Source organism: Stigmatopora nigra, chromosome 1 (genome assembly GCF_051989575.1).
Source record: "Stigmatopora nigra isolate UIUO_SnigA chromosome 1, RoL_Snig_1.1, whole genome shotgun sequence".
NCBI lineage: Eukaryota > Metazoa > Chordata > Actinopteri > Syngnathiformes > Syngnathidae > Stigmatopora > Stigmatopora nigra.
In genome coordinates this window covers 13,790,520-13,811,457 of record NC_135508.1, presented here as the reverse complement: position 1 = coordinate 13,811,457, position 20,938 = coordinate 13,790,520, and the positions used below count along the sequence as shown (strand labels likewise).

The window sequence follows — 20,938 nt, the reverse complement described above, 5'->3', positions numbered from 1 at the left end:
GCAATGATGAAAACCCATATGCATTTTATTATTTCCTTTTAAAATAAATTTTCATTTTTGTCCTGATATGGTTGGAACATCAGAAATAAAAAGATTAAAAAGAATATGCACTTTTTATTACCCTGCAGTTATTCATATCAGGTCACACACACTTCCACAGGTGCTTATGACTAAAACATTAAATACCAATGAACTATTTCCTTGTTTTTGAATATTCTTTACCTGTACATAAACTTAAGAATCTTAAAAATAAACAACAAGCATCAGGTTGGAAACGAGGTATTGCTACCTGAATGTCATGCATCCAGAAACTTGAAATAGCGTAACTCGCTATAAATATTTCGATTTAATGTCCTTCATCCGCTGATGAAGATTTGTGATAAACCCACAAGAGAAAAAAGCAGACCTCTAAAAGAATACACTATGTTTTATATGTTACATGTATTCAATTCACATTTGTATGATTGTACTCAAAAGGCTTTCCTCCAGGTCCATCATATCTTAACATATTAAATAAATCCCATTGTTATCACAGCATGATTCTCCTGTAGTCCTTGGTGCCGTTCTTCTTTTAGAAGCAGGCTGTTTGCCTCTCAGCCTGTTCCATCATTAAACAGAAAACAGCAAAGGTCGAAATCAGCCCGCAGTGCAACGCTTCGTCTTTTACACTTCAAGACTCGACCTACAGTTTTAGATAGAATCTGTGTGCTGCAAACGAAGAGCGCATAAAGCCATATCACATGCTCAATAGCGACCCCTTTGGTTGTTCCTGGACATAGTGAGTGGCAGGGAAACCGAAGACAGCGAGGAGACTTCCCAGTAAAGAGAACGAGACAGGAAAAGCTGGTAGAGGATTACCATGGAGATGGATTGGCACAGAAATACACCAATGGTGACCACCTGCAAAAACACCGTTGTTAGAAATAAATGATTATGGGTAGAGAAGAAATGCTGAAAACCCGAGTCACCTTTTCTCTCTGATGCTCGTTAAAGATGACAGATGTGAGAACAAGGACAGGATGACAAAGAAACCACAGGAAGCACCCCTTTGAAGCAAAATAAAAGAAATGTTAGAAATTCTCAAAACAGTGTCATGGCAAAGTAGGATGACGGTGCAGATAACCTTGGCAAAGCAGAGGTAGAAGTCTCTCTTCAGAGTGCTTCTCTCGGTGGAGATGATCTGATAGAGCACTGAAGCCAGCAGGATGGCGAGCAACAACCTTAAAATGATGAGTAGAACGCCGGCCAGACTTCGATGGCTATGATGTTGGCTCTCAGAAACAGAACAGCGCTCCCACAGCAGAAGCACACCCTGTGAATTAAACGATGAGGATTTCTCCATCGGGCACAGACGACCACACTCAAGTCAATTTACCTGCACTACCACTCCACAGACGGCGACTGCCGTAGATACTGGGGACTGTTCCCACTGTAAAGGTCGGGATTGAGCTTTTCGGCCTCGACTAAGGGACCAGCTCACACACAGGCTGAGTAATGTGTAGAGCATCGACACTTGAGCGGCCACAGCCCAAACTGTGCAAAGAAGAAAAGCTGAAAAGTCACCTTGGGGAGCACTTATGGAAACAAGATTGTAGTGCTCCACAACTGAAATCAAAAACGATGACGTACACTCTGCTAGGAGGCCCATCAGTGGAATACCGATGCCGTCTCTGGAATATCTGCAGAGCAAAGAGGAGAGCATCTCAACTTTGTCTACTTCAGCTTTATCAGAAGATAACCAGAACAGACTATACACGCAGTGCGTGTAATTGTGCATTAATATCCATTCATTTTTTTCATTTCATTCAGTTTCCTTAACCGCTTTATCTTTGCTAGGGTCGCGGGGATGCTGGAGCCTATCCCAGTTGACTTCGGTCCAGAGGCCAGGGGACACCCTGAATCGGTGGCCAGCCAATAGCAGGGCACAAGGAGATGGACAACTATTCATGCTCACTCATACCTAGAGGCACTTTAGAGTGTTACCAATCAGCCTACCATGCATGTTTTTGGAATGTGGGAGGAAACTGGACTACCAGGAGGAAAACCACGCAGCTCCGGGGAGAACATGCAGACTCCACACAGGTGAGCCAACCTGGGTTTGAACCCAGGACCCCAGAGCTGTGAGGCCGACGTGCTAACCACTTGCCCCACTGGGCCTCGCGTACATAAATGCAATACATATATTTAAAATATAGCTTCTGTGCATGATTCTCATACCTATTGAGTTGATTATTATAGTATGTTTGTGTTGAAGTCGTTGAAATTGTCTCTTACCTGGCCATGTGAACGTAGTTGCAAAGTGCTGAGCAGCCCTGCAAAGCCATACTTGAGGTCAGGACCTTCAGGGCTGTGTGCATGGGACCACCTTTTTTCAGAGCCTGGTATAGTGGTTTAACGTAAATACATGAAGCTACAAAATAGGCAAGCAGCAGAAGGAAGTAAAACGTATGGAGACCTGCAAGAGAAGTGAAAAAAAAATGTTAGGAATAAATGACGGCAATTTAGCTAAACTTTCCTAAAACCTATTGGCCAGAACTTGACTGAGCATGACAGAAATCTGACCTGCCTCCTCGGCACTAAAATGCTCCAGGGGGTTTCCAGCAGAATCAGCATTCAATAGCAGAACGGTAAACCTGAGGTCACCATGAGAAGGAATCACTGTACCATCCTGAAGAAAGAGATCATTTCCAGAAGTGACTCAGACATAACATGAGATGAGATTCCAAGTACACTCATGCACATGATGGTGTCCTTGCTAAAATGAACAACAGTGACAATGAGCGCGCCACTGCCATCCACTGAGTGAATGTGGCATTACACTTTAATCTAGTATAAAAACGTATGTTTTTCTAAAACAGATATTGCTTCACGGCCCTACTATTTGAAAAGCCCTGGTGTACTATGAAAAGTTATTGTGTAGTGAAGAAATAGCTGATAGGTGCAGCATTTAATCCACATTCTTAGTCTGAATAGTCATTACAGTCGTACCTTGACATACGAGCAGCTCTACCTACGAGATGCTCGAGATACAATGAAAATTTTGATCAAATAATTCGCCCTAGATACGTGAAAGAAATATTTTTTGCCACACCTCTTTCGTGTATAAACTATATCTACGAGCAGGAGATAGTGTGACCGAGTCCACTATATGGGAAAAATCCAGCGGAATTTACATGGATTTGATGACAAGTGTTTAGTTTTTTTACAACAAAAAACTATTTAAAAAAAAATGTTTTCCTGTACTAAAGTTGTTATACGGCCTCCAAAATGTGAGATGATTAAAAAAAGGATGTATAAAATACAGGGGAATCGTATAAGTTGACAGGTATGTTCTTTGTAAAATACAGATTTTTTTTAGTTTAGCTCATAATTTAGAAACCCCGGTGTAGTAAAATGACCTGGCATGTATATCGATCTGCGTAGAGAGCATGCCACACTGTCGGTGACGACTCTTGGGGGATCGTCTGGTTGTGTTCTTCTTGACCAAGAGAAACTGGAAATACAAATGAACAAAAAAGCAAATTATTGAGCGGTATGACATGATCATGCAGTCTTGCAAAGGACTTACTGGTGAAGTGGGCACCGGTGAGTTTTTCCGAGCAACTGAGTTTCTCCCAGTTGTCATCAACATTTGGATAAAGAAGCAGTCGAGATTCCTTCTCTGCAGCAAGTGATGGGTTCTCCAGTTGACACACCAACAAACCATCATCACCTACAGAAATTCAAGGAAACATTTCAATTTGTCCCCCTCGTGTACCAATAATATATCATAATTTAAAAAAAACTGTCATTATCCACTTCTATTTCTACAAAACAAATTGAGATGCTTAGAACAGGAAGTCCTTATGATGACAGTTCCAAATGACCAAAAAATGCATTACCTTGATACATGAATTTGGTGATGAACTGGCCTTTATGCTCTCTCGCTACTTCGGTCTTAAAAAGTCCCGTCACGGTTTTCCCAAAAGCCTGCGTTGAGAAGAATACGGCTGCTAAAAATGTGGTTAATAAACACGACATTTTACACGTCCTCGTTTGCGTTTTACGCCAATAAATGTTAGATCATCTCTTCAATGAACCATGAAGCCTGTAGACATCCTTGATTAATCAAGCTCACGTAAGTAAAGCGGAAGTCAAACTATTATGGAATGAAACTCAAGGGTGAAAAAGTAAGAACATATTGTTTTTACTCAATGTAAGAGTTTAATAAAACTAATTAACCCAAATAATTTCATCATTTATGAAATACCAGAAAAAATGGAATTGAATTTCGCGTTAGTTAACGGCAACATTGAAAAGTCGCTAGTTCATAAAAACCTTATTTTGACACTGTAATTCGGAAGTCTTTTTAAAAATTATATTTCTTCGTTAACTTTGTTTTCTAATTTCACCCAATCGGCGCTATTGTTAGCTTGATGGATTTAAAGTTCACCCAATCAAAACAATATTACGTAACATCTACACAATTTTAACCAATCGTGAGGATGATTGTGACCTAATTGGGCGCGCTATGTTCAACCCATTTTCGACGTGTCAACACTACCGTAAACTGTTCTCTACTGTTGCGCTGACTGGACTCATTTACGGTACATCCATTGGAAACCAAAATCAAATTTAGGACCGGAGCTTAATAAACATCAAATGTTAATTAAAATCATGAAGTTAGAATTAACAAAACTCAGAGATAGCCGTATGCAACGATGAAAAATGGATAGGCTTGGGGAAATAATAAAATGATCGGGCCGATGGACTTGGTCAGAACTGTTTTGGTGACTGGGGGTTCTGGATTTATGTAGGTGATGATTTAAAAATGGTTTATATATTTTTTTGTATATCTAATTTTGTAATGCATATATTTATTCTTCTGTCCAAATAGTGGGTCTCATCTTGTGTGTTCCTTGGTGCAAAGGCATCCCGAATGGAAAATTTATAACTTGGATAACGTAAGAATTCATTATAAAACATGAAATTGCTGTTGTTATTATTATAGTGATTTGCTCTGTTACACGCACACTGGATAAAGATCATATTTCAACTTTTTTATAGTTGGATTACTGCTGCAGCCCAAGAAGCCTGGAGAGCATTGAAAACAATGCAAACTACACTTTTATCAAGGTAACTCTTACTTTGGGGGGGGGGGGGGGGGGGGTTGTTGTGTCTAAAATAAATTGGGTTCCTCTAAAGTTACTGTTTGTGCTTTTAAGTCAAGCCGTTTTAATTTGAACACATTATTATGCATTTATATCACAGGGGGATATATGCAACTCCCAGCTGGTCAACCACATCTTCAACACAGAAAATATTGACGTTGTCTTTCATTTGGCTGCTAAAACCCACGTCGGTGAGTATCTGTCAGGGCAGCAAAGACAAAATTAACTAAAAAATGATCTGTTAAACCATCTTTTCCCTCAGATTCCTCCTTCCAAAGCCCGACCACATTCCAGCATGTAAACACGGAGGGAACACGAGTTTTGCTGGCGGCTGCTAGCCAGACTTGCCATCAGCTTTACCGCTTCATCTACGCCAGCACCGATGAAGTGTATGGATCGAGTCTAGATGAGGTTGGTCATTTTATTCACCAATAGTTTTGTACTGTATCGGTTGTAACAAAAGACCAGGACCCACCACAGTGGATGTTGAGGACCAATTTAGAGACACTTGATGTAGCCTTTATGGTTTTTTTGTTCTACAGGTGTTTGATGAAAACAGTCCTATGAGGCCTTCCAACCCATATGCTGCTTCAAAGGCAGCTGCAGACTATCTGGTTAGGTTCTACTGCGACAAATATAAGGTAAAGTGAAGATGTTAGTTGTTAGAAAGTTGGTTTAAAAGAAAAAGTTGCTCTGCTTTTCTAGATGCTTTCTTGTGAAACAAAATTTGGACAAAAATGTTGACAGAATTGTGTTTGCTCTCAAGCTTCCTGTCATCGTCACCAGGAGCAACAACATCTATGGTCCGCAGCAATATACTGAAAAGGTACATTAGTGAGGGGGCAGGAACTATTTTTTCCAATTACATTGTTTAAATGGCTCAATTTAAGAGAAAGGTAGCAAAATATTTAAGTTTTATATTCAACTGAAGTCTTTTGAGACTTTTTCCCTCTATGCAGATTATAAAAGCGTATATTTTTCTGAATTCACAGGTCATCCCGAGGTTTATCACCCTCCTGCAAATGAACAAGAAATGGTAGTTGATGTATTTTTTTAAAGGTTATATTGAGCATTGACATTGTGTTCACCTTCATTCTGGCTCAGTACCATTCAAGGAAGTCTTCCCAAATCTCGCAATTTCCTGTTCATCGATGATGCTGTCAATGCATTCCTCTTGCTTTTGGAAAAAGGAACTGTGGGAGAAGTTTACAACATGGGGTCAAACTGTGAGATTGGCATAGTGCCACTTGCCAGGGAACTTATAAAGATGGTAGGTTGACCTGAACAACACATGTAACCTAAAATAGAATACTTCTGTGGTGTATACATGTGTGTATCACTTATAAAAAGGTACAGAACGTGCCGGATGAAGAGCTAAACGTCTGGCTTGAGTTTGTGCCTGACAGGTAAGGCTAAATGATTTTTTCCCCCATCTATTCATAATCATTTGCTCAGATCTTATTAAAAAAAGAGGTTTCTGTTTACTAACAGCAGGTAATCTTACAATATGTAGTAGATGAGCCTTTTCCATTGCTCCTCAGGCCAAAGGTCGACATCCGCTACCCCATCAACAGTGAGAAGCTGCAGAAGTTGGGGTGGACGGCTGAGATCTCTTGGAATCAAGGCATCAAACAGACTGGTATAACAGAATTTCATGACAAAACTCATATTGGTACGGTCAATTCATGTACTGTGTTTTTTGTTTGTTTATAGTGAAATGGTACGAGGACCACCCAGACTTTTGGTCAGAGGTACCAAATGGCCCAAAAGAAATTCAAAGCAGATTGGAAAATATAACTAGGTGATGCAAATATATTGAGTTGTAACATTAATAATAATCATCATCTTGTCTAAACAAAAGAAAACAATGTATGTTTAAGTGCCATGTAAATAGTTAAGAAGAAAAAATATTTTAATTTAAACAATCTTCACTGGAGCAAATGTGCATTAGTAAATGAAAATGTAGAAGTGTGGGAGGATGTAATTTATTATTTCCAGGTTTGCATTATTTTAATATTGTTGGCTGTGATTTTTCAAGTAGATTTTTCTCAGTTATGGTTGAATAAATTAGGGAATGTCCCTGCATTGTTGAACTTTTGAGAAACAACCAGGTCCTGCAGAATTATTATTACTATTATTTTAAATAATTTTGAATGTGTGTCTTTGAAAATCTATGGACTCAGCATCAAATAAAAGTGCCTTATTTAATCTTCTGAACATTCTGATTGTCTGATTAGTTTCACTTTTAAAGATAACTTATCATATTCAGTTGTGCGTGCATTAAGAGTATACTTATACGAATTTGGAATAGTCAGGCTTTGAGAAAATAACATTTCACGGTGGGAGAAGGGTTAGAACATCATTTTTTGGTAGGCAATGCGGCTTTCTCAGCCAAAAAATTGACCGAGGCAGGATAATTTTGCAACTCCAAACTTTTAATTGTGGTAAAATCACAATGGATGCACAATATTGTTTTCCTTAACATAGTGCTCCTTTTCGTGCACAACTGCTAAACTAATACATAAAGCAAATACTAACTAGCAGGCTGGTGGCACCGTGTGTCCACGCTGAACTGTCTGGCCAGTCAATAATGGTGACAACATCAGCACTTAGAGTATCACATATTTGAAATCGCTTCATGGAAATAAAACCAAAAAAAAGTGCTTGTTGCCACGTCACCTCAGTCTGCCAGATTGCCTTTGACAAAACAACGCAAAGGGCCATCAGTTTACATTTCCACAATTTGGAATACAAAAGGCCACGTGTGTTTACGTGCGCCAATAATGGAGACTTTGCTGTGGTCCCATTGAATGGTGGACCACGGAGGCCGAGGAGCTACAAACGGCAAACGAGCCAAATTGAAATCTTTACACAGGTTTTGCTAATATCCTGACTGGCCGGACGCTCAGCAATGAGCGCATGAGCACACTGTGCCTGAAAATATGCCGATCACAACAACATAGCAATAGAATCACAGTTACTTCTGTGTTATAGACTTTAAACATCCCCACTTGATAGACAATCACACAAAGGGTATTAACAGGAAGGAAAAGTGTCAAAACATATGACCGACAACCAAAATAAAAACTGACTTGGAGCGAATCTGGACATGTTTGTACTGCGTGTTTGTTTTTTCTTTTTCTATTTTTTTTTCTATAAAATGGTTTTTGATTCTTACAATTTAATCCAAACCTTGGCATATTCAGTAGAATTGTCTCAAATTATGATTTTTTTTGGGAGGGGGGAGAGCCAATTGAAAATGGCTGCGAATGGTGTATTCTTATCATCATTGTCATCATGATTGGCATCGGAACCTGTTCGCGTAACAGGTCGGTGGATCGGATACTGAGTCCAATGAGACTTTCAAGGTAATCGGTTTCTCTCCATGCGCCGAGTGCAGACGCCGTGTAAGGTCAAATTTGTTCGCTAAAACGATGCCTCTGCAGCTCAGGACGTAGTCAGAGAAACCTTATTACGCCGTTATTAAAAAGCTCACACTACCCCAGAAAAATAGAAATTTCCACTCATACCAATGACATTCAACATTCATGTGCCAGTGTTTTTGTTCACTGTCTTTTGGTCAAGTCACTTGTTTAAACATTTGCACGCGGCTTATAAAAATAAATATTTCTCAAAAATGTTTGATAAATTACACAAACCGGCGAACTCGAGAACTTTGGGTGCAAACAGTTGGATCTTGCCGTTGCTCTGAACTACGACGCAAACCGGTCCAACTGGAACGTCCTTTTCCACACACACGCAAACACACGCACTGTTTATACCACTACGGAGAGGAGTCGTTTTTGGCAACTATGAACACTCACTAGTGTGTACCTCTCACAAGGCGCTGGAGGACCCGTGCTACAGAAGAGATCTTACTTTTTTTCTTGTTGTTGTTGTTGTAAAAACTAGGATTATCAGTCTGTCTACAAACGAAAGGCCTGTTGGCCGCAGCAAAAGGGAGCATAGCACCGTTAAAATGTTCCACTACACCACATCTCTCAGTTTACTTAAGAGTCTAATAAGATATCACAGAAGTGCTTAATTTTCTACCACAGCGCTACTATCCGTACAACCAACTCCTTGGTAACACACTGGGAAGTGTAACCACTACCACTTTTAATAGGACTATCAGTCTTGAATTTTAAGGCATCGGAAGGTAAAAGGACTTACTATGGAGGCTGTGCGTGACGTACCGTGCTTGACCACCAAATGGCAACGACAGACCCAGAAAACGCAGAAAAAGCCACAAGTGTGCGAGACACTGTGCAATCGGTGCTAAATGCTAAAATCAGCAGGTTCACCCACTCATAATAAAGAAATGGTTGCAGGTTTCGACATTTACGAGCAGCTTAAGTGATCTACAAGGTACAATTGTGTGGGAGGGCAACCGACACAACGTGTGGAAGAATTTCAAGGCACCGAGCACGTCAGAATTGATGACAGCAAAGTGCGTAAAAACCACAAAAAGGGGTCAATTGGGAGTGGGCTGGTGTTTAGGACACTGACGGACCACCATCCGACAATCTTGCAGCTTTAATAGAAGGGGAATTAAGTTGTCGACCGATTGTCATTTGCAACCCGACTGTGTGCTCGGCGACAAGAGTGCATCGCTCACATTTCATGACGGTGAGAGATGCCTGCACTCAATACATTTAGGGTTAAAATGTCTCTGTAGTTTTCCCTGCAACTTAATAAAGCTAAAAAAACTAATTTAAAAAAAAGGGCAGAATCAGTCGTCTGTAAAAACCACTCTGCAAGCCTTATATAGTTATCATAGGGGCAACCAGATTCAATGGGATTCATTCTGATGTGCATGAACTTTAACAGTGAACCTAAATGAAATGTTGCTTTCCAGGTTTTACTGTAACCTCCCAACAAAGTACTCAACTGAACACTGCCTCCCAGTGTAACAAAGTTCCCCCCAAAAATAAAATCTGCATAACTTAAAAACCCACTAGAGAATTGCAACATTTGTTATTGCAAATCTAAATTGCTTGACCAAAAAAAACACAACAACACTTGCATATGTCCTATTGTCTTTGCCCACAAAGCCAGTAGGCAATTTCAAGAAATCTATTGGAATCAAATTGTCCACCGGACTCAGCTCTCAAGATGTCGAGTCCAGCATTGAGCTACCAAGCACTTTTTTCACTCGACAATTTTCAACTATTTACATGTTATCTACATGTTAATTCTTTTAAGATCTCCACGTATACATAAAATGAATTCACACCCTGATTTTTGACCTTACACTAGTCGAAATGAAAGGGTTATTAAACATCGCCTGGTTCCACAGCAGGGCGCCGTGCAAATGTAACAAGTCTTTGCCTGTCTCGCAGACTACTCATAGTATTTATGAATGGAACCCATTACAATTATCACTGAGCCAAACTCAATCCTCCAAAAGTAAACAACAGCATTCCCCTGTTTGTCTTAGTGCCCGACAAGCTTCTGCTGCCCTGCCGGGAAAAACTTTGGCCCAATGTATGCCATTCATCCTGATCGCGACTAATCCAAAAACACTCAAAGAAATACTGGAATGATGTTTTTTTTTGTTTGTTTTAAAGAGAAAACTCTTTATGTGACTCTCCAGGATAGAGTGAGCAGGGAATTTTGGAACTCGGAGTCTTTATTTGTGTTTCCCTTCGAAAGATGCTTTTGACCAGAAAGGGCTTTAACGTTTGTGGGTGGAGTCACGTTTCCAGATGCATATTGACCAAAAGAGGCAGAAAAGCCACTGGGCACTGATGGACACAATTGACAGTTCAGCACCGGTAAGGTAACCATTTGACTCAAGACAAATGGCACCCCTCATAACTTGGTGTCCTGAAGTCTAGCCACTGCACCCCTCAGTGGCCCAGTAACTGAAATACCAACTTTTGATGAGCACGCATGGAACGTCTTGACTCCAAGCTCAAAGCAGAGCTGCAGTATTCATATCTGATTTCTAGAAGCCCACTATAAGAGGTGGGATGCTTTTAGGAACAAAATCAGATCGTGACTCAAAGCAGCTTTGTGTATTTTTGTTTAGTTTTGTTTTGCCAAGGTTTGATTTAGTTCAAGTCTAGCTTGTTTCCTTCCAAAAAGAAATCAAGATAACAAACCCATATATGACATTAAATAAATGTTATTCACAGAAATAAGAAAAGCCAATGCTCAAATTCTTGAAGGCACAGTACAGAAACAAATGATCTTACTTTGCTGTTATTTTTTTGCCAAGTAAAGCACAAGTCCTATGATTCTGTTTGCTAACATTTCAAATGATGGGCAACGATGCTTGCAAGGATTCGATTCCAATCCTGGGATTCCCTAGGTGTCCTCAGACATCTAAGATATATGTATTAAACCTGCACTTCAATTAAAAGAAAAGTGTTTTTTAAAAAAATAATAAGAGCAATATTTGTGACCTCTTATAGATGGAGGCCTCAGCCAGTTCCTATGTCTTAATTTGTTTCATGTCTCAGTGCAGTGTTTTTTTTTTTACTTGTATGGTTGACATGCATTAAACCGAAAGATCCATGGTAGGGAAAAGGCTCACAAGGCAGCCCGAGTGACGGCAGCACAAAACATAATGAATCAAAGATTCAAATATGAAAAGTGACAAAGTATGCATCCGACGAGGGCAAATAACAAAATTGGAAGAATCCCTTCGCCAAGTAGTCTATTGTGAGATTTGACTATAAAATAAAACTAGAGGTCATTGTCCAGGGATGTTGTGGGGGGTGTTGTATAATGAGTATATTTATACAGCATGCACATAGGTTCTAAATGTTGACTACAGCGGCAGATGGGGTGAAGACAACAGAGCTGAGAAAGGAAGAAAGCTGAGTGGGGAGGGGACAAAATATGTGTGAGAGAAAGAAAGGGAAAGAGAAAAAAGGAAAAAGTCTAGTTGCCCCACCAGTCAACTTGAGAGTGTGAGTAGTTGCCGCCATAGCCGTCGCTAGTGTAGAAGGTTCCAAAGCCACCTGCAAGAAAGATAGAGGGCAATGTCGATGCTTTTTCTCTTGAAAAAAAAATATATACAACAAGAGCTATAACCAAAACCATAGCTGCACCTCCTGCAAAGCCACGGGCTCCTCCGTGTCCAGCTTGGTTCCGAACGCCGCGCCCTCCAAAGCCTCCGGCGTTCCCTCCGGCGGCCGTCTGACGATAGTCGCGAGCTCCGAAACCGCCCGCGAACCTGCCAAAGCCATCAAAACACAATGACAATTTAAGCTAAGCATGAATCGATTTCATTCGGAGAGCAGGCAACGGTCAAAAACTGCATTTGTGGACCTTTTGGAGCGTCCGCGATTGCTGCTCTTATGCTGGTGCTCATAAGCCAAGCTCTCGAGCCAGGAAGGAACTTCCTGTTTGGCTTCGACCAGAATGTCGAGCAAGTCTTTAGTGATGTTCCCATTCTTGTCGTTGAAGAACGATGTGGCCAATCCTGGAGAAATTATATCTCATATGTTGATTTTGTACATCAGGTCATTTGTTTAAAACTGTGTTTACCAACCACTTTGCTGCAGGAAATTATCTGACAAGAAGTCATACAATATAAAATTCTAAAAGCAATGGTCTTCTTACCCAGGTTTCCTACTCGCCCTGTGCGTCCAATACGGTGGACATACTCCTCTATGTCACTTGGCAGGTCAAAGTTAATAACGTGCTTCACGTTGGAGATGTCAAGGCCACGAGCAGCAACCTGAGTGTTAACAACAGAAACTTTCAGGATCCTCACATAAGGGGTGCACAGCTATGCCTTTATCTGAATCTAATTTGGAGTTGTACTGACAGCTGTGGCCACCAGGATGGGGCACTTTCCAGATCTGAACTGGCTCAGGGCCTCCTCTCGGTCCCTCTGGGAACGGTCCCCGTGGATGCTGGTGCAGGCGTAACCTTCCCGGTACAAGAAGTCCTCCAAGGCGTCTGCTCCCTTTTTGGTTTCCACAAAAACCAGAGTCAACGAGTCCTTTCCTGGTCAGCCAAAGGAGAATTGACAACAGAAAATTAACAATGTGCGCTACGAGTGAGACTCAAACCAACACAATCTTTAAGCCAACTTTGTTCATATGGCTGCTAATGTTAGCGATGACAAATGAAAAACATGCATTGCGTGACGTATGGATAAAAAGATTCAATAGATTTGAAAAATATATCTTGTAAATCATAACCATGACTACTTATTAAAAACATGTTGTACGGATGACTTTAGCCATAAAAAACTGTTTTGGCATGTTCGGCTTTACATAACCGACCCATGCCAGGACGAACAGAACCGATGAGATACCACAGTAAGATGAATATCGCAGGCATGTAGGCAAACTTGTCATCACAGAAAATAAATGTGGATGCGAGATTCTCTAGGCAAGAGCTTACCAGGCTTCTCCATGGTCTCTCCAGCATTGTCCTGCACTTCACTGGGGATGACTTGGGATAAAACCACACCAAATCATCAAGACCAACCACTACACTTGCCCTCCAACCAGTAAAGGAACTATGCTGTCTGTGTGTGCATGCCTGCGTATGTATTTTTTGTGTTTGTGTCTGTGTTTATGTGCAACGTGGCCACGGAGACACAAGTCTGCTGATATTTTACGAGGATTTTACCTGTTGCACTGAGCAGGTCTAGAAGAAAAGACCTCTTGTCGCTCTCTTCCACCCAAACCACCTTTTGAGTGATGTTTTCTGAGGTGGAGCCCACTCTTCCCACTGCCAGGAAGATATAATCATCCAGGAAATCTCTGGCCAGAATCTAAGGGGGGAAAGAAGAGTTAAATGTTTTGCTGAAGAATAAAAAAAAAAAAACCTGTATCAAAGATGAATGGACCAACCTGTATTTCTTTGGGAAAGGTGGCACTGAACATCATGGTCTGCCGGGTGCCTTTATGAGGCATGGTATCCTGTTCAACGATGCGCCGTATCTGAGGCTCAAAGCCCATGTCCAGCATCCTATCTGCTTCATCTAGGACAAGGTACCTATGACAATAGCAGATACTGTGCTGTAACTCGAAATGGTATTTGATTCCTAAGTGGATGATCATGTGATAACCTTTTCAATGTTATATTGAGCTACAGATAGTGTATTTTTCTGTCTGACTTTGTGCAGGGAGAAGGATTGTTGGCAAAAGTGACCCATTTGATTAGAACAATACATTACAGGGTTTTTTTCATTGCCAATTTATAGTGCTTAAAGAGAACAAACATCAAACTTCTCCCGCTTGTTCTGAAATGCTGGAGCTGGAAAAAAAGCACCAGTTATGGTATAGATCTTACTTGCAGTAATCAAGCCCTATCTTGCCCCTCTCCATCATGTCGACCAGTCTTCCAGGCGTGGCCACGAGGAGGTGACACCCTCTTTCCAGATCTCGGATCTGCTGACCAATGTCTGCTCCTCCATACACAACACAGGGACGCACTCTAGATCGGTAGGAAAACTAGGACGAAAAAAAAGAAGAAAAAAAAAAATCATAATTTGTTTTTTAATTTAGTATTTACAGACGACAGACTTACCTTTCTGGCTTCATCGTATATCTGCAGTGCTAGTTCTCGAGTAGGAGCTAGGACAAGCGAAATGGGGTATTGCTTACGACGGCCATATTTTCCATTGTCCTGCAAAAAGCGGATCAATTACTATACATTGTTGCAATTTTTGGGTGCATAGTTATAGCCGATGTAAACAGTAAAGTATACATTTCCATCATTTCTGCAACTAACGGAAAAACATCCACATCTAGGACGTAGAATGCATGCTCCATTGGGTAAACATGGGTATTTTAAACCCATTAACATTTTCTCATCAATGCTGGTTAAAAATCACAAACCAAACAGACATTCGGCAGTTTGCACAGACAATGTAACAGTCTCATTTCAGGACTTGTGCTAATTTCAACAAAAGATAATACTTCTTAAATAGTTGCACATCAGATCCATTTGGCACCTTGGAATAAGAGATAAAGTGCTCACCACTGCTACTGCAATAAGGGGAGCATTAGCAAAAACAAAATTCCACACCTGCCCAGAGGCTTTAGCTGCATTAACAGCATCTCCTGGTCCCTCAGCATAGATTTGGCTAAGGATTGGCAGCAAAAATGCAGCTGTCTTTCCGGAACCTTAGCACAAAACATGTGAAAAATTAACCATTTTGTTCTTATTATATATAGGAGACCCATTGTAAAAGTGCGATACCAGTCTGTGCACAGGCCATGAGGTCCCTCTTCGACTTGACAATTGGAATGGCATACTTCTGGACAGGAGTTGGTCGAGTATAGCGGCTCAGCGCAATGTTGCCCATTATAATCTCCCCCATGTCTATGTCTTGGAACTATAAGACAGGACAAGCATGGGGCATGGTCATACATACTACTTGCAAGTAGAATATAAACTTTTAATGAAAATAACAGACAGTCTATTCTGACTTACACTTTCAATGTGATGAGGGCAGTTTTGTCCGGTGGCCTCAACAGGAATGTCATCGTATTTCTCAAAATTAATCCCGGTGTTACTGCTGGAGAACAGTTCACTAGAAAAGAGGAAGACCAGAAAAAGGAGAACCAATTCAACATTGTTTGTGGGAAATTGTCCATGGGTATTTAAAACAATAGACAACAACCAGGTATAAATAATAATAAAAAAAAAAATAAATCAATGTACTTACTGCTCAAGTCTTTCATTGAGTGGAGTAGGTTTAGACCAGTCTCCATCATTGCTGGGCTCCTCTACCCAGCGGCTGTTTCCACCGACACCACCACTGTATCCGCCATGGTCAAACCTAGTAAGTACAAATAAGCAAACAAAGATGTGTCAACCCAACGAACAGCTGCAACTTTAATTTTGTTCTAAAGAGAAGGGTGGTGTGCAAAAGTGTGTTTTATTACCCGCCGATCTAATTTTGATTCCCTAATTATATGAAACGGCAATAAAACCGCAATAAAACTATAACACCAGCATCAGCGGTTGAAAAGATATACTGGACTCAAACTTCTCTGCCTGTTCTGAAAACAATTGCACTATCGTTCCTGCAATTAATTATTCAGGTTATTACTATGTATACAATTTATTATTTCATTATTTTTGTGTGCAGTATATAGTGCCATTTATTTATATTACTTTATTTGTCTATGCTGTGGCGGAAAGTGAATTTCCCCCATCGGAGATGAATAACGGACTATTGTATTAAATAAACTAAAGTCGCAAGAGTTGGATTTGTTCATTACCCAAACTTGACAGCTAACTAGTTATTTTAACATCAATTATTGTGGATATATTTTACAATTGAAATGCCATAAACCTAAAACCCATTTTTCTAAATATATATATTTTTTTATTAAAGGAGTTTTATGACTGCAGCACGAGAGTTATGGCAGCTAATTAGTTTCAGTACAATTACCAGTCTACTTGCAAAATCCTTTGTTGACTTTCATGAAGCTTCAATACACGAAGAAAATGGAAAAAGTTAGAAAGTAGTCTCATCTCACCGTCCACGATTTGCATTGGTTCTATCATTGAAGAAAGCAGATTTTCCTCGGTTGTTTCCAAAGCTGCTGTACGTGTCTTTGGCAGTGTTCCAACCACCAGCATCTATGGTCGTAGAACATAAGAAGAAAAAGGCGTCAAGTTCCTTCAACCAGCCACATAGATATCACAGCCTCGTTGCAAGCATTCAAAAGGGATCGCCACCTTTGTTGTCGTACAAGCCAAATCCCATTGGCTGAGCAGGGTTGATAGGATTGAAGGATGCAACTCTGTTGCCACGATAGCCACCTCCACCCATGCCTCCCCGGCCCCGCTCCATGCGAGGCGGGCCGCGGTTGTAAGCATTCCCGGCAGTCATGCGGTTGTCATGGTAGCCGTTGACAAAGTTGGCACGGCCCCCATCCCAACCAACTAAAGAGAGAAAAATAATTGAAAACTGTACACAAGAATGATGAGTATTAAAAAACTTAAGAGAAATGGCAACTTACAGGCAGCAGCAGGTGCAATGGTGTAACCTGACCTGGCAGCAAACACATTTCCTCCTAGAAAAAGATAAGACATTTCAAAAGTGGTTTTATCTGCTAGATATAAACCAAAAAATAAATAAAATGACTTGGACAATTTGTACAGAGACAGTTAATTGTGAACTGAATGCAGCAAGTTAGCATTTCAAAATGTAGCATTTTGAGTCACGTGGGCCGCTAAGACTCATAGCAAGTATTTCTTTTATTTATTTTATTTTTTTTTTTTTTGGAAGAAGCACTGAATAAATGCTCCTCACCATTTTTAGGACCATCTTTGTTCCGTAAATGTGGAGGAATGTATCTTCCTGCAGACACGAGAGAGACATCAGCCTCATTCTAATAATCAGTAAGTCGGGCAGGTACATACAAAGAAAACCTAAAAACATCCTCAATGCAACAAATTTTGGTGGCGATCTGCAAAATTGATGGTGCCTGTTTATGGCCCCATGCAGCTGCCACTGTGTCTCCAAGGCGCCACTTGCTTAATTATTTTGTAATAATTAGTATTAAGAGCTTTCATAGATGAAACACATTGAATAAAAAGAAAAAAGACTTACTGTTGGTGCCACCACCTTGTCCGTCTGCCACATTCAAGTCTAGGACAGCAAGCTGAGGAGATAATTACACACTACATTATTTTTGGTTTTCGCCAACAGATCCCATACAATTTTGTTCCCCAAATCTTCTGTGCGCCTTAGCTTTTATGGATTTTTTTCCCCTTTCTAAATATTTTCAGATTTTTCTGTTTTGTCTAACAGATCATTTATATAATTTCCTTTGCATAAGTATTAATTATTTTCTGAATCAAAGTTAACTTCACCTTCTCTACCATTTCTATCTTTACTTTTAAATATTCGAGCACTTTGGCAACAGTTAACTTTACCTTTTCAGAGTTGACTGATTTTAAAAAATTGGAGCACTTTGGCAACAAAGGATGGCACATCTCGCATTGTCATTATTGGTTTCCTGTGTCTGAAGTTGACTAAAATATGACATAACATATTGCTGCATTGTGTTCCTTTTGATATATGTGTAAGTACTATATGCTCACTTTGTTAAAAACATCACTTTGCAGAAATGTTACATTGCACTAAGAAAAATGGCAAAAAGTTTCCCTTAAAAAACTTAACATTTGTATTCAGGTAGTGGAACATTTTTTTCTTTTTTTCCACTTGTGTTGTAACAAAGTATAAAAATTTAAAAAAAAGATTCCATGTTTTAAGTTACGACATTTTTGTATTGCAAGTTTCGAAGAGATATTTGTTACTGAAATCATGTTCTGTATATGTATTAATGAATAGTAGAGGTTTGGTGTAAATCACGTAATTTTTCCCCTTGATTGATTCAACAAAAAATCAGCGCGTTGATTTAATTGCCGTGTTTAATATCCTAATTGTCTTACAAATGGAAGGGAAATTGGCTGAATACTTCATTTTATTTCATTTAGCAAGATAAGGGCTACAACCATACAAAAAAATCTATTTAGCTGCTTAACCAGTCACAGTCGGATGCCTTTCCTACGCCGTTAGTGACGCAGAACAATTCCACATATGAAAAAAAAAAAAACATTTATAGACGTCTTGAATTTTCAAGATCATGTGTTTCGCTGTCAATTGCAGCATTTTTTAAAGCAATCTACTCCACTGCTAAAGCTTTAGCGCACCTCCATTTTATTTTTTGTCGAGCTGCAAGGCAAACGCAGTCAATAGAATAGCGGGTGGGTGCGTTTCATCTGTTGACCGGGCAGCCCGACGGAGGCCACTGTTATTTCCCGAGCAGATTTCGGCACCAAGTAACATTTCGAGAGTATTGCATCTATTCACAAGACGACGATTAAAAAGAATAACATTCTTGGGAATGCAATATATGAACACTAAGTGCAAAAAAATATTAGAAAAATGGAACAACAAGGCGGCCGCTTGGTGGGCTTCGTTGCTCAAGTGAACAAACAAACGCACCCAAAGCTAGCACGATAGCATCATGCTAGCCATGGTTAGCTTGCGAGCTAACGCCATTCTAATACTTTTCCCCCCGCATGACGCCATAAGTAACAACAACAAACGAGCTTCTTTACCTGTTGTTCTAGACCATGGACATTCTCGACGGACACATGACTCATCACTAGGGAATATGGAGGAAAAATGTTGACGTTGAGAAAAAGACCTCTTTGTCTGCCGGGGTTCGATGTAACGCTATCGCCCCTTTGTCGCGTGCCTCGCCGCGACAAAAGAGAGATTCGGCAGGTTTCGAAGAATAGCCGACACTTTGCAAGGAGCACGAAATAGTTTGTTTAAAAATCCACGGCGATGGCAACCAAGGTGCTACTTGATGCAAAGCCAGCTGATGTCGATTTGTTCTACAGCTGGGAATGAAGATGTGTTAAGAAAGCACGCGTGAACAAAATAGGAAAAAAAACATCCGGTGACGGTGGAAAAATAAAGGGAAAATAAAAGTCTTGTTTTACATAAGGGAAAAAAAAGCTCGGCAGTTGAAATCAAAATGATGTTTTTAAATAACAAAAATTTGTTTGTGCGGAACTCTGCGTTTTTCTGGGGCAAAAAAGGATTACCCGGATATCACGTTATGAAACAGTCAGTATATGCTCACCAAATTAATTGATTGCGCCCCAATTGAACACAACTCCTATAACAATATGTTTTGACTTTTTAAACTATGGAGCAGTTTGAATTTCATGCATTACTTTTGCAAATCAAAATTACATTTATGAAAATGATTTATATTTTCTATTGCAATGAGACACTATGTAGTTGTATATCCCAACGGCCTTCCTGTGTGGAGTTCGCGTGTTATCCCTGTGCTTGTGTGGGTTTTCTCCAGGTCCTCTTGTTTCCTCCCACATCTCAAAGACTACACGCTAGATCGATGAAACCCCCCAGAATTTGCACATCTGTGATTTTTGTTTATTTACATATTCTGCGATAGGCTGGCCATCTGAATGATGTGTACACTGTTGCCTCCTGCAAAGACTTAGCTATAGCACCCCCGTGGGGCTTGTGATGATAAGCAATGCAGAAAATGACTGAATCAATATGTATAATCTATCCATTTTCAACGAAAAGAGCCCAGATACATGCAACACATGCAAACATGAATTATGAGAACATTTTTTTAAATGATCTGGAGTGTTGCATTAATTAGTCAAATATAATGTTATGTGATAGTAGAATGTCAATAATCATTCATTTCAAATATCCAAAGGCTGACAATATTAAAATATTCCATTGCAATACTAGCAATATCCCACTAGAGGGTGGTGTTTTCTTTAAAACTCAACTTTCTTTTTACAGGACTTTTACAGTTTATTTCAAATACAACAATGTGTTTCAGAGTGTCACACTCTATATATAAAGAGCAGCATAAGGTTCAGAGCAGTTTATACTATTGCAAATGACAACCACAATCACAAACATTAATATTTTACCACAGTCAAAATACTGCAGTATTAAATATGTAAACAAAGCATTTTGTTAAAAATATCCATATTGGATCTTTTGAATCAAAGGAAATAAAATACATGTACATAAATAAGAAGTGTTATTGTAACACAGTTAACATATCCAAAGGGCCGTATTTTTTTAACTTAAAAAGTTGTGCATCATGTAACATATTTTTGTGTGTGAGACTAGCTTGGGTTTGAATGAGGATCAGTGATACTGTGGTACATCTTATCTTTTTTCCCCCAACAAGATTGACACACTCACACTTCTGTATGGAAATGAAGGGCGGTGCAATTCTGCACAGAAAATCACTGTGGGTGGCAGATGGTGGCAGGAATGAAAG

At 39.9% G+C, this 20,938-nt stretch overlaps 3 protein-coding genes across 7 annotated transcripts; 1 reads left to right on the top strand and 2 right to left on the bottom strand.

Annotated features, from left to right (window-relative positions):
• Positions 1–7: 7 nt before the first annotated feature.
• gpr180 (G protein-coupled receptor 180) lies at positions 8–4,315 on the bottom strand. 2 transcript variants are annotated; one of them, XR_013326700.1, is made up of 11 exons: positions 3,882–4,315; positions 3,569–3,712; positions 3,399–3,493; positions 2,563–2,668; positions 2,275–2,455; positions 1,630–1,679; positions 1,376–1,533; positions 1,124–1,312; positions 969–1,046; positions 687–900; positions 8–598 (listed from the first exon to the last, which is right to left on the bottom strand). XR_013326700.1 is itself a non-coding variant. In XM_077719353.1 (10 exons), the coding sequence occupies exons 1-10, from the start codon at positions 4,018–4,020 to the stop codon at positions 745–747; spliced, it is 1,296 nt and encodes a 431-aa protein (XP_077575479.1). In that variant the 5' UTR covers positions 4,021–4,315; the 3' UTR covers positions 8–744. The 2 variants fall into 2 exon arrangements, 1 of the variants encoding a protein (XP_077575479.1); XM_077719353.1 differs by having other exon boundaries at positions 8–900.
• A 245-nt stretch (positions 4,316–4,560) lies between these two features.
• On the top strand, positions 4,561–7,367 carry tgds (TDP-glucose 4,6-dehydratase). Its single transcript, XM_077721385.1, has 12 exons — positions 4,561–4,792; positions 4,877–4,943; positions 5,047–5,115; positions 5,251–5,341; positions 5,413–5,561; positions 5,693–5,791; positions 5,917–5,976; positions 6,143–6,186; positions 6,255–6,420; positions 6,501–6,556; positions 6,692–6,789; positions 6,864–7,367. The coding sequence occupies exons 1-12, from the start codon at positions 4,734–4,736 to the stop codon at positions 6,953–6,955; spliced, it is 1,050 nt and encodes a 349-aa protein (XP_077577511.1). The 5' UTR covers positions 4,561–4,733; the 3' UTR covers positions 6,956–7,367.
• A 197-nt stretch (positions 7,368–7,564) lies between these two features.
• On the bottom strand, positions 7,565–19,693 carry LOC144207228 (putative ATP-dependent RNA helicase an3). 4 transcript variants are annotated; one of them, XM_077732574.1, is made up of 21 exons: positions 19,212–19,693; positions 17,695–17,746; positions 17,395–17,442; positions 17,102–17,155; positions 16,818–17,024; positions 16,616–16,718; positions 15,796–15,909; positions 15,561–15,660; positions 15,327–15,462; positions 15,153–15,250; positions 14,652–14,750; positions 14,415–14,575; positions 13,973–14,117; positions 13,749–13,893; positions 13,518–13,568; positions 12,934–13,115; positions 12,726–12,843; positions 12,432–12,585; positions 12,212–12,336; positions 12,055–12,121; positions 7,565–11,977 (listed from the first exon to the last, which is right to left on the bottom strand). In XM_077732574.1, exons 1-21 carry the CDS (start codon positions 19,254–19,256, stop codon positions 11,929–11,931), a joined length of 2,253 nt encoding a protein of 750 aa, XP_077588700.1. In that variant the 5' UTR covers positions 19,257–19,693; the 3' UTR covers positions 7,565–11,928. The 4 variants fall into 4 exon arrangements, with proteins under 4 accessions (XP_077588700.1, XP_077588719.1, XP_077588710.1 ...); XM_077732593.1 differs by lacking the exon at positions 13,518–13,568 and having other exon boundaries at positions 19,212–19,692; XM_077732584.1 differs by lacking the exon at positions 17,395–17,442 and having other exon boundaries at positions 19,212–19,692.
• Positions 19,694–20,938: the final 1,245 nt, after the last annotated feature.

Coding starts and splice junctions, on each gene's coding strand:
- gpr180 (XM_077719353.1), bottom strand. CDS start 4,020: ATGTCGTGTTTATTAACCACATTTTTAGCAGCCGTATTCTTCTCAACG. Junction 2,456..2,562: donor TTTTAGTGCCGAGGAGGCAG/GTCAGATTTCTG, acceptor CTTCTCTTGCAG/GTCTCCATACGTTTTACTTC. Junction 1,313..1,375: donor TCTGTGGAGTGGTAGTGCAG/GTAAATTGACTT, acceptor TTTAATTCACAG/GGTGTGCTTCTGCTGTGGGA.
- tgds (XM_077721385.1), top strand. CDS start 4,734: ATGATCGGGCCGATGGACTTGGTCAGAACTGTTTTGGTGACTGGGGGT. Junction 4,944..5,046: donor AAATTTATAACTTGGATAAC/GTAAGAATTCAT, acceptor ACTTTTTTATAG/TTGGATTACTGCTGCAGCCC. Junction 6,557..6,691: donor CTTGAGTTTGTGCCTGACAG/GTAAGGCTAAAT, acceptor ATTGCTCCTCAG/GCCAAAGGTCGACATCCGCT.
- LOC144207228 (XM_077732574.1), bottom strand. CDS start 19,256: ATGAGTCATGTGTCCGTCGAGAATGTCCATGGTCTAGAACAACAG. Junction 17,747..19,211: donor TCCATGGTCTAGAACAACAG/GTAAAGAAGCTC, acceptor TTATCTCCTCAG/CTTGCTGTCCTAGACTTGAA. Junction 12,844..12,933: donor CCATCCTGGTGGCCACAGCT/GTCAGTACAACT, acceptor GTTAACACTCAG/GTTGCTGCTCGTGGCCTTGA.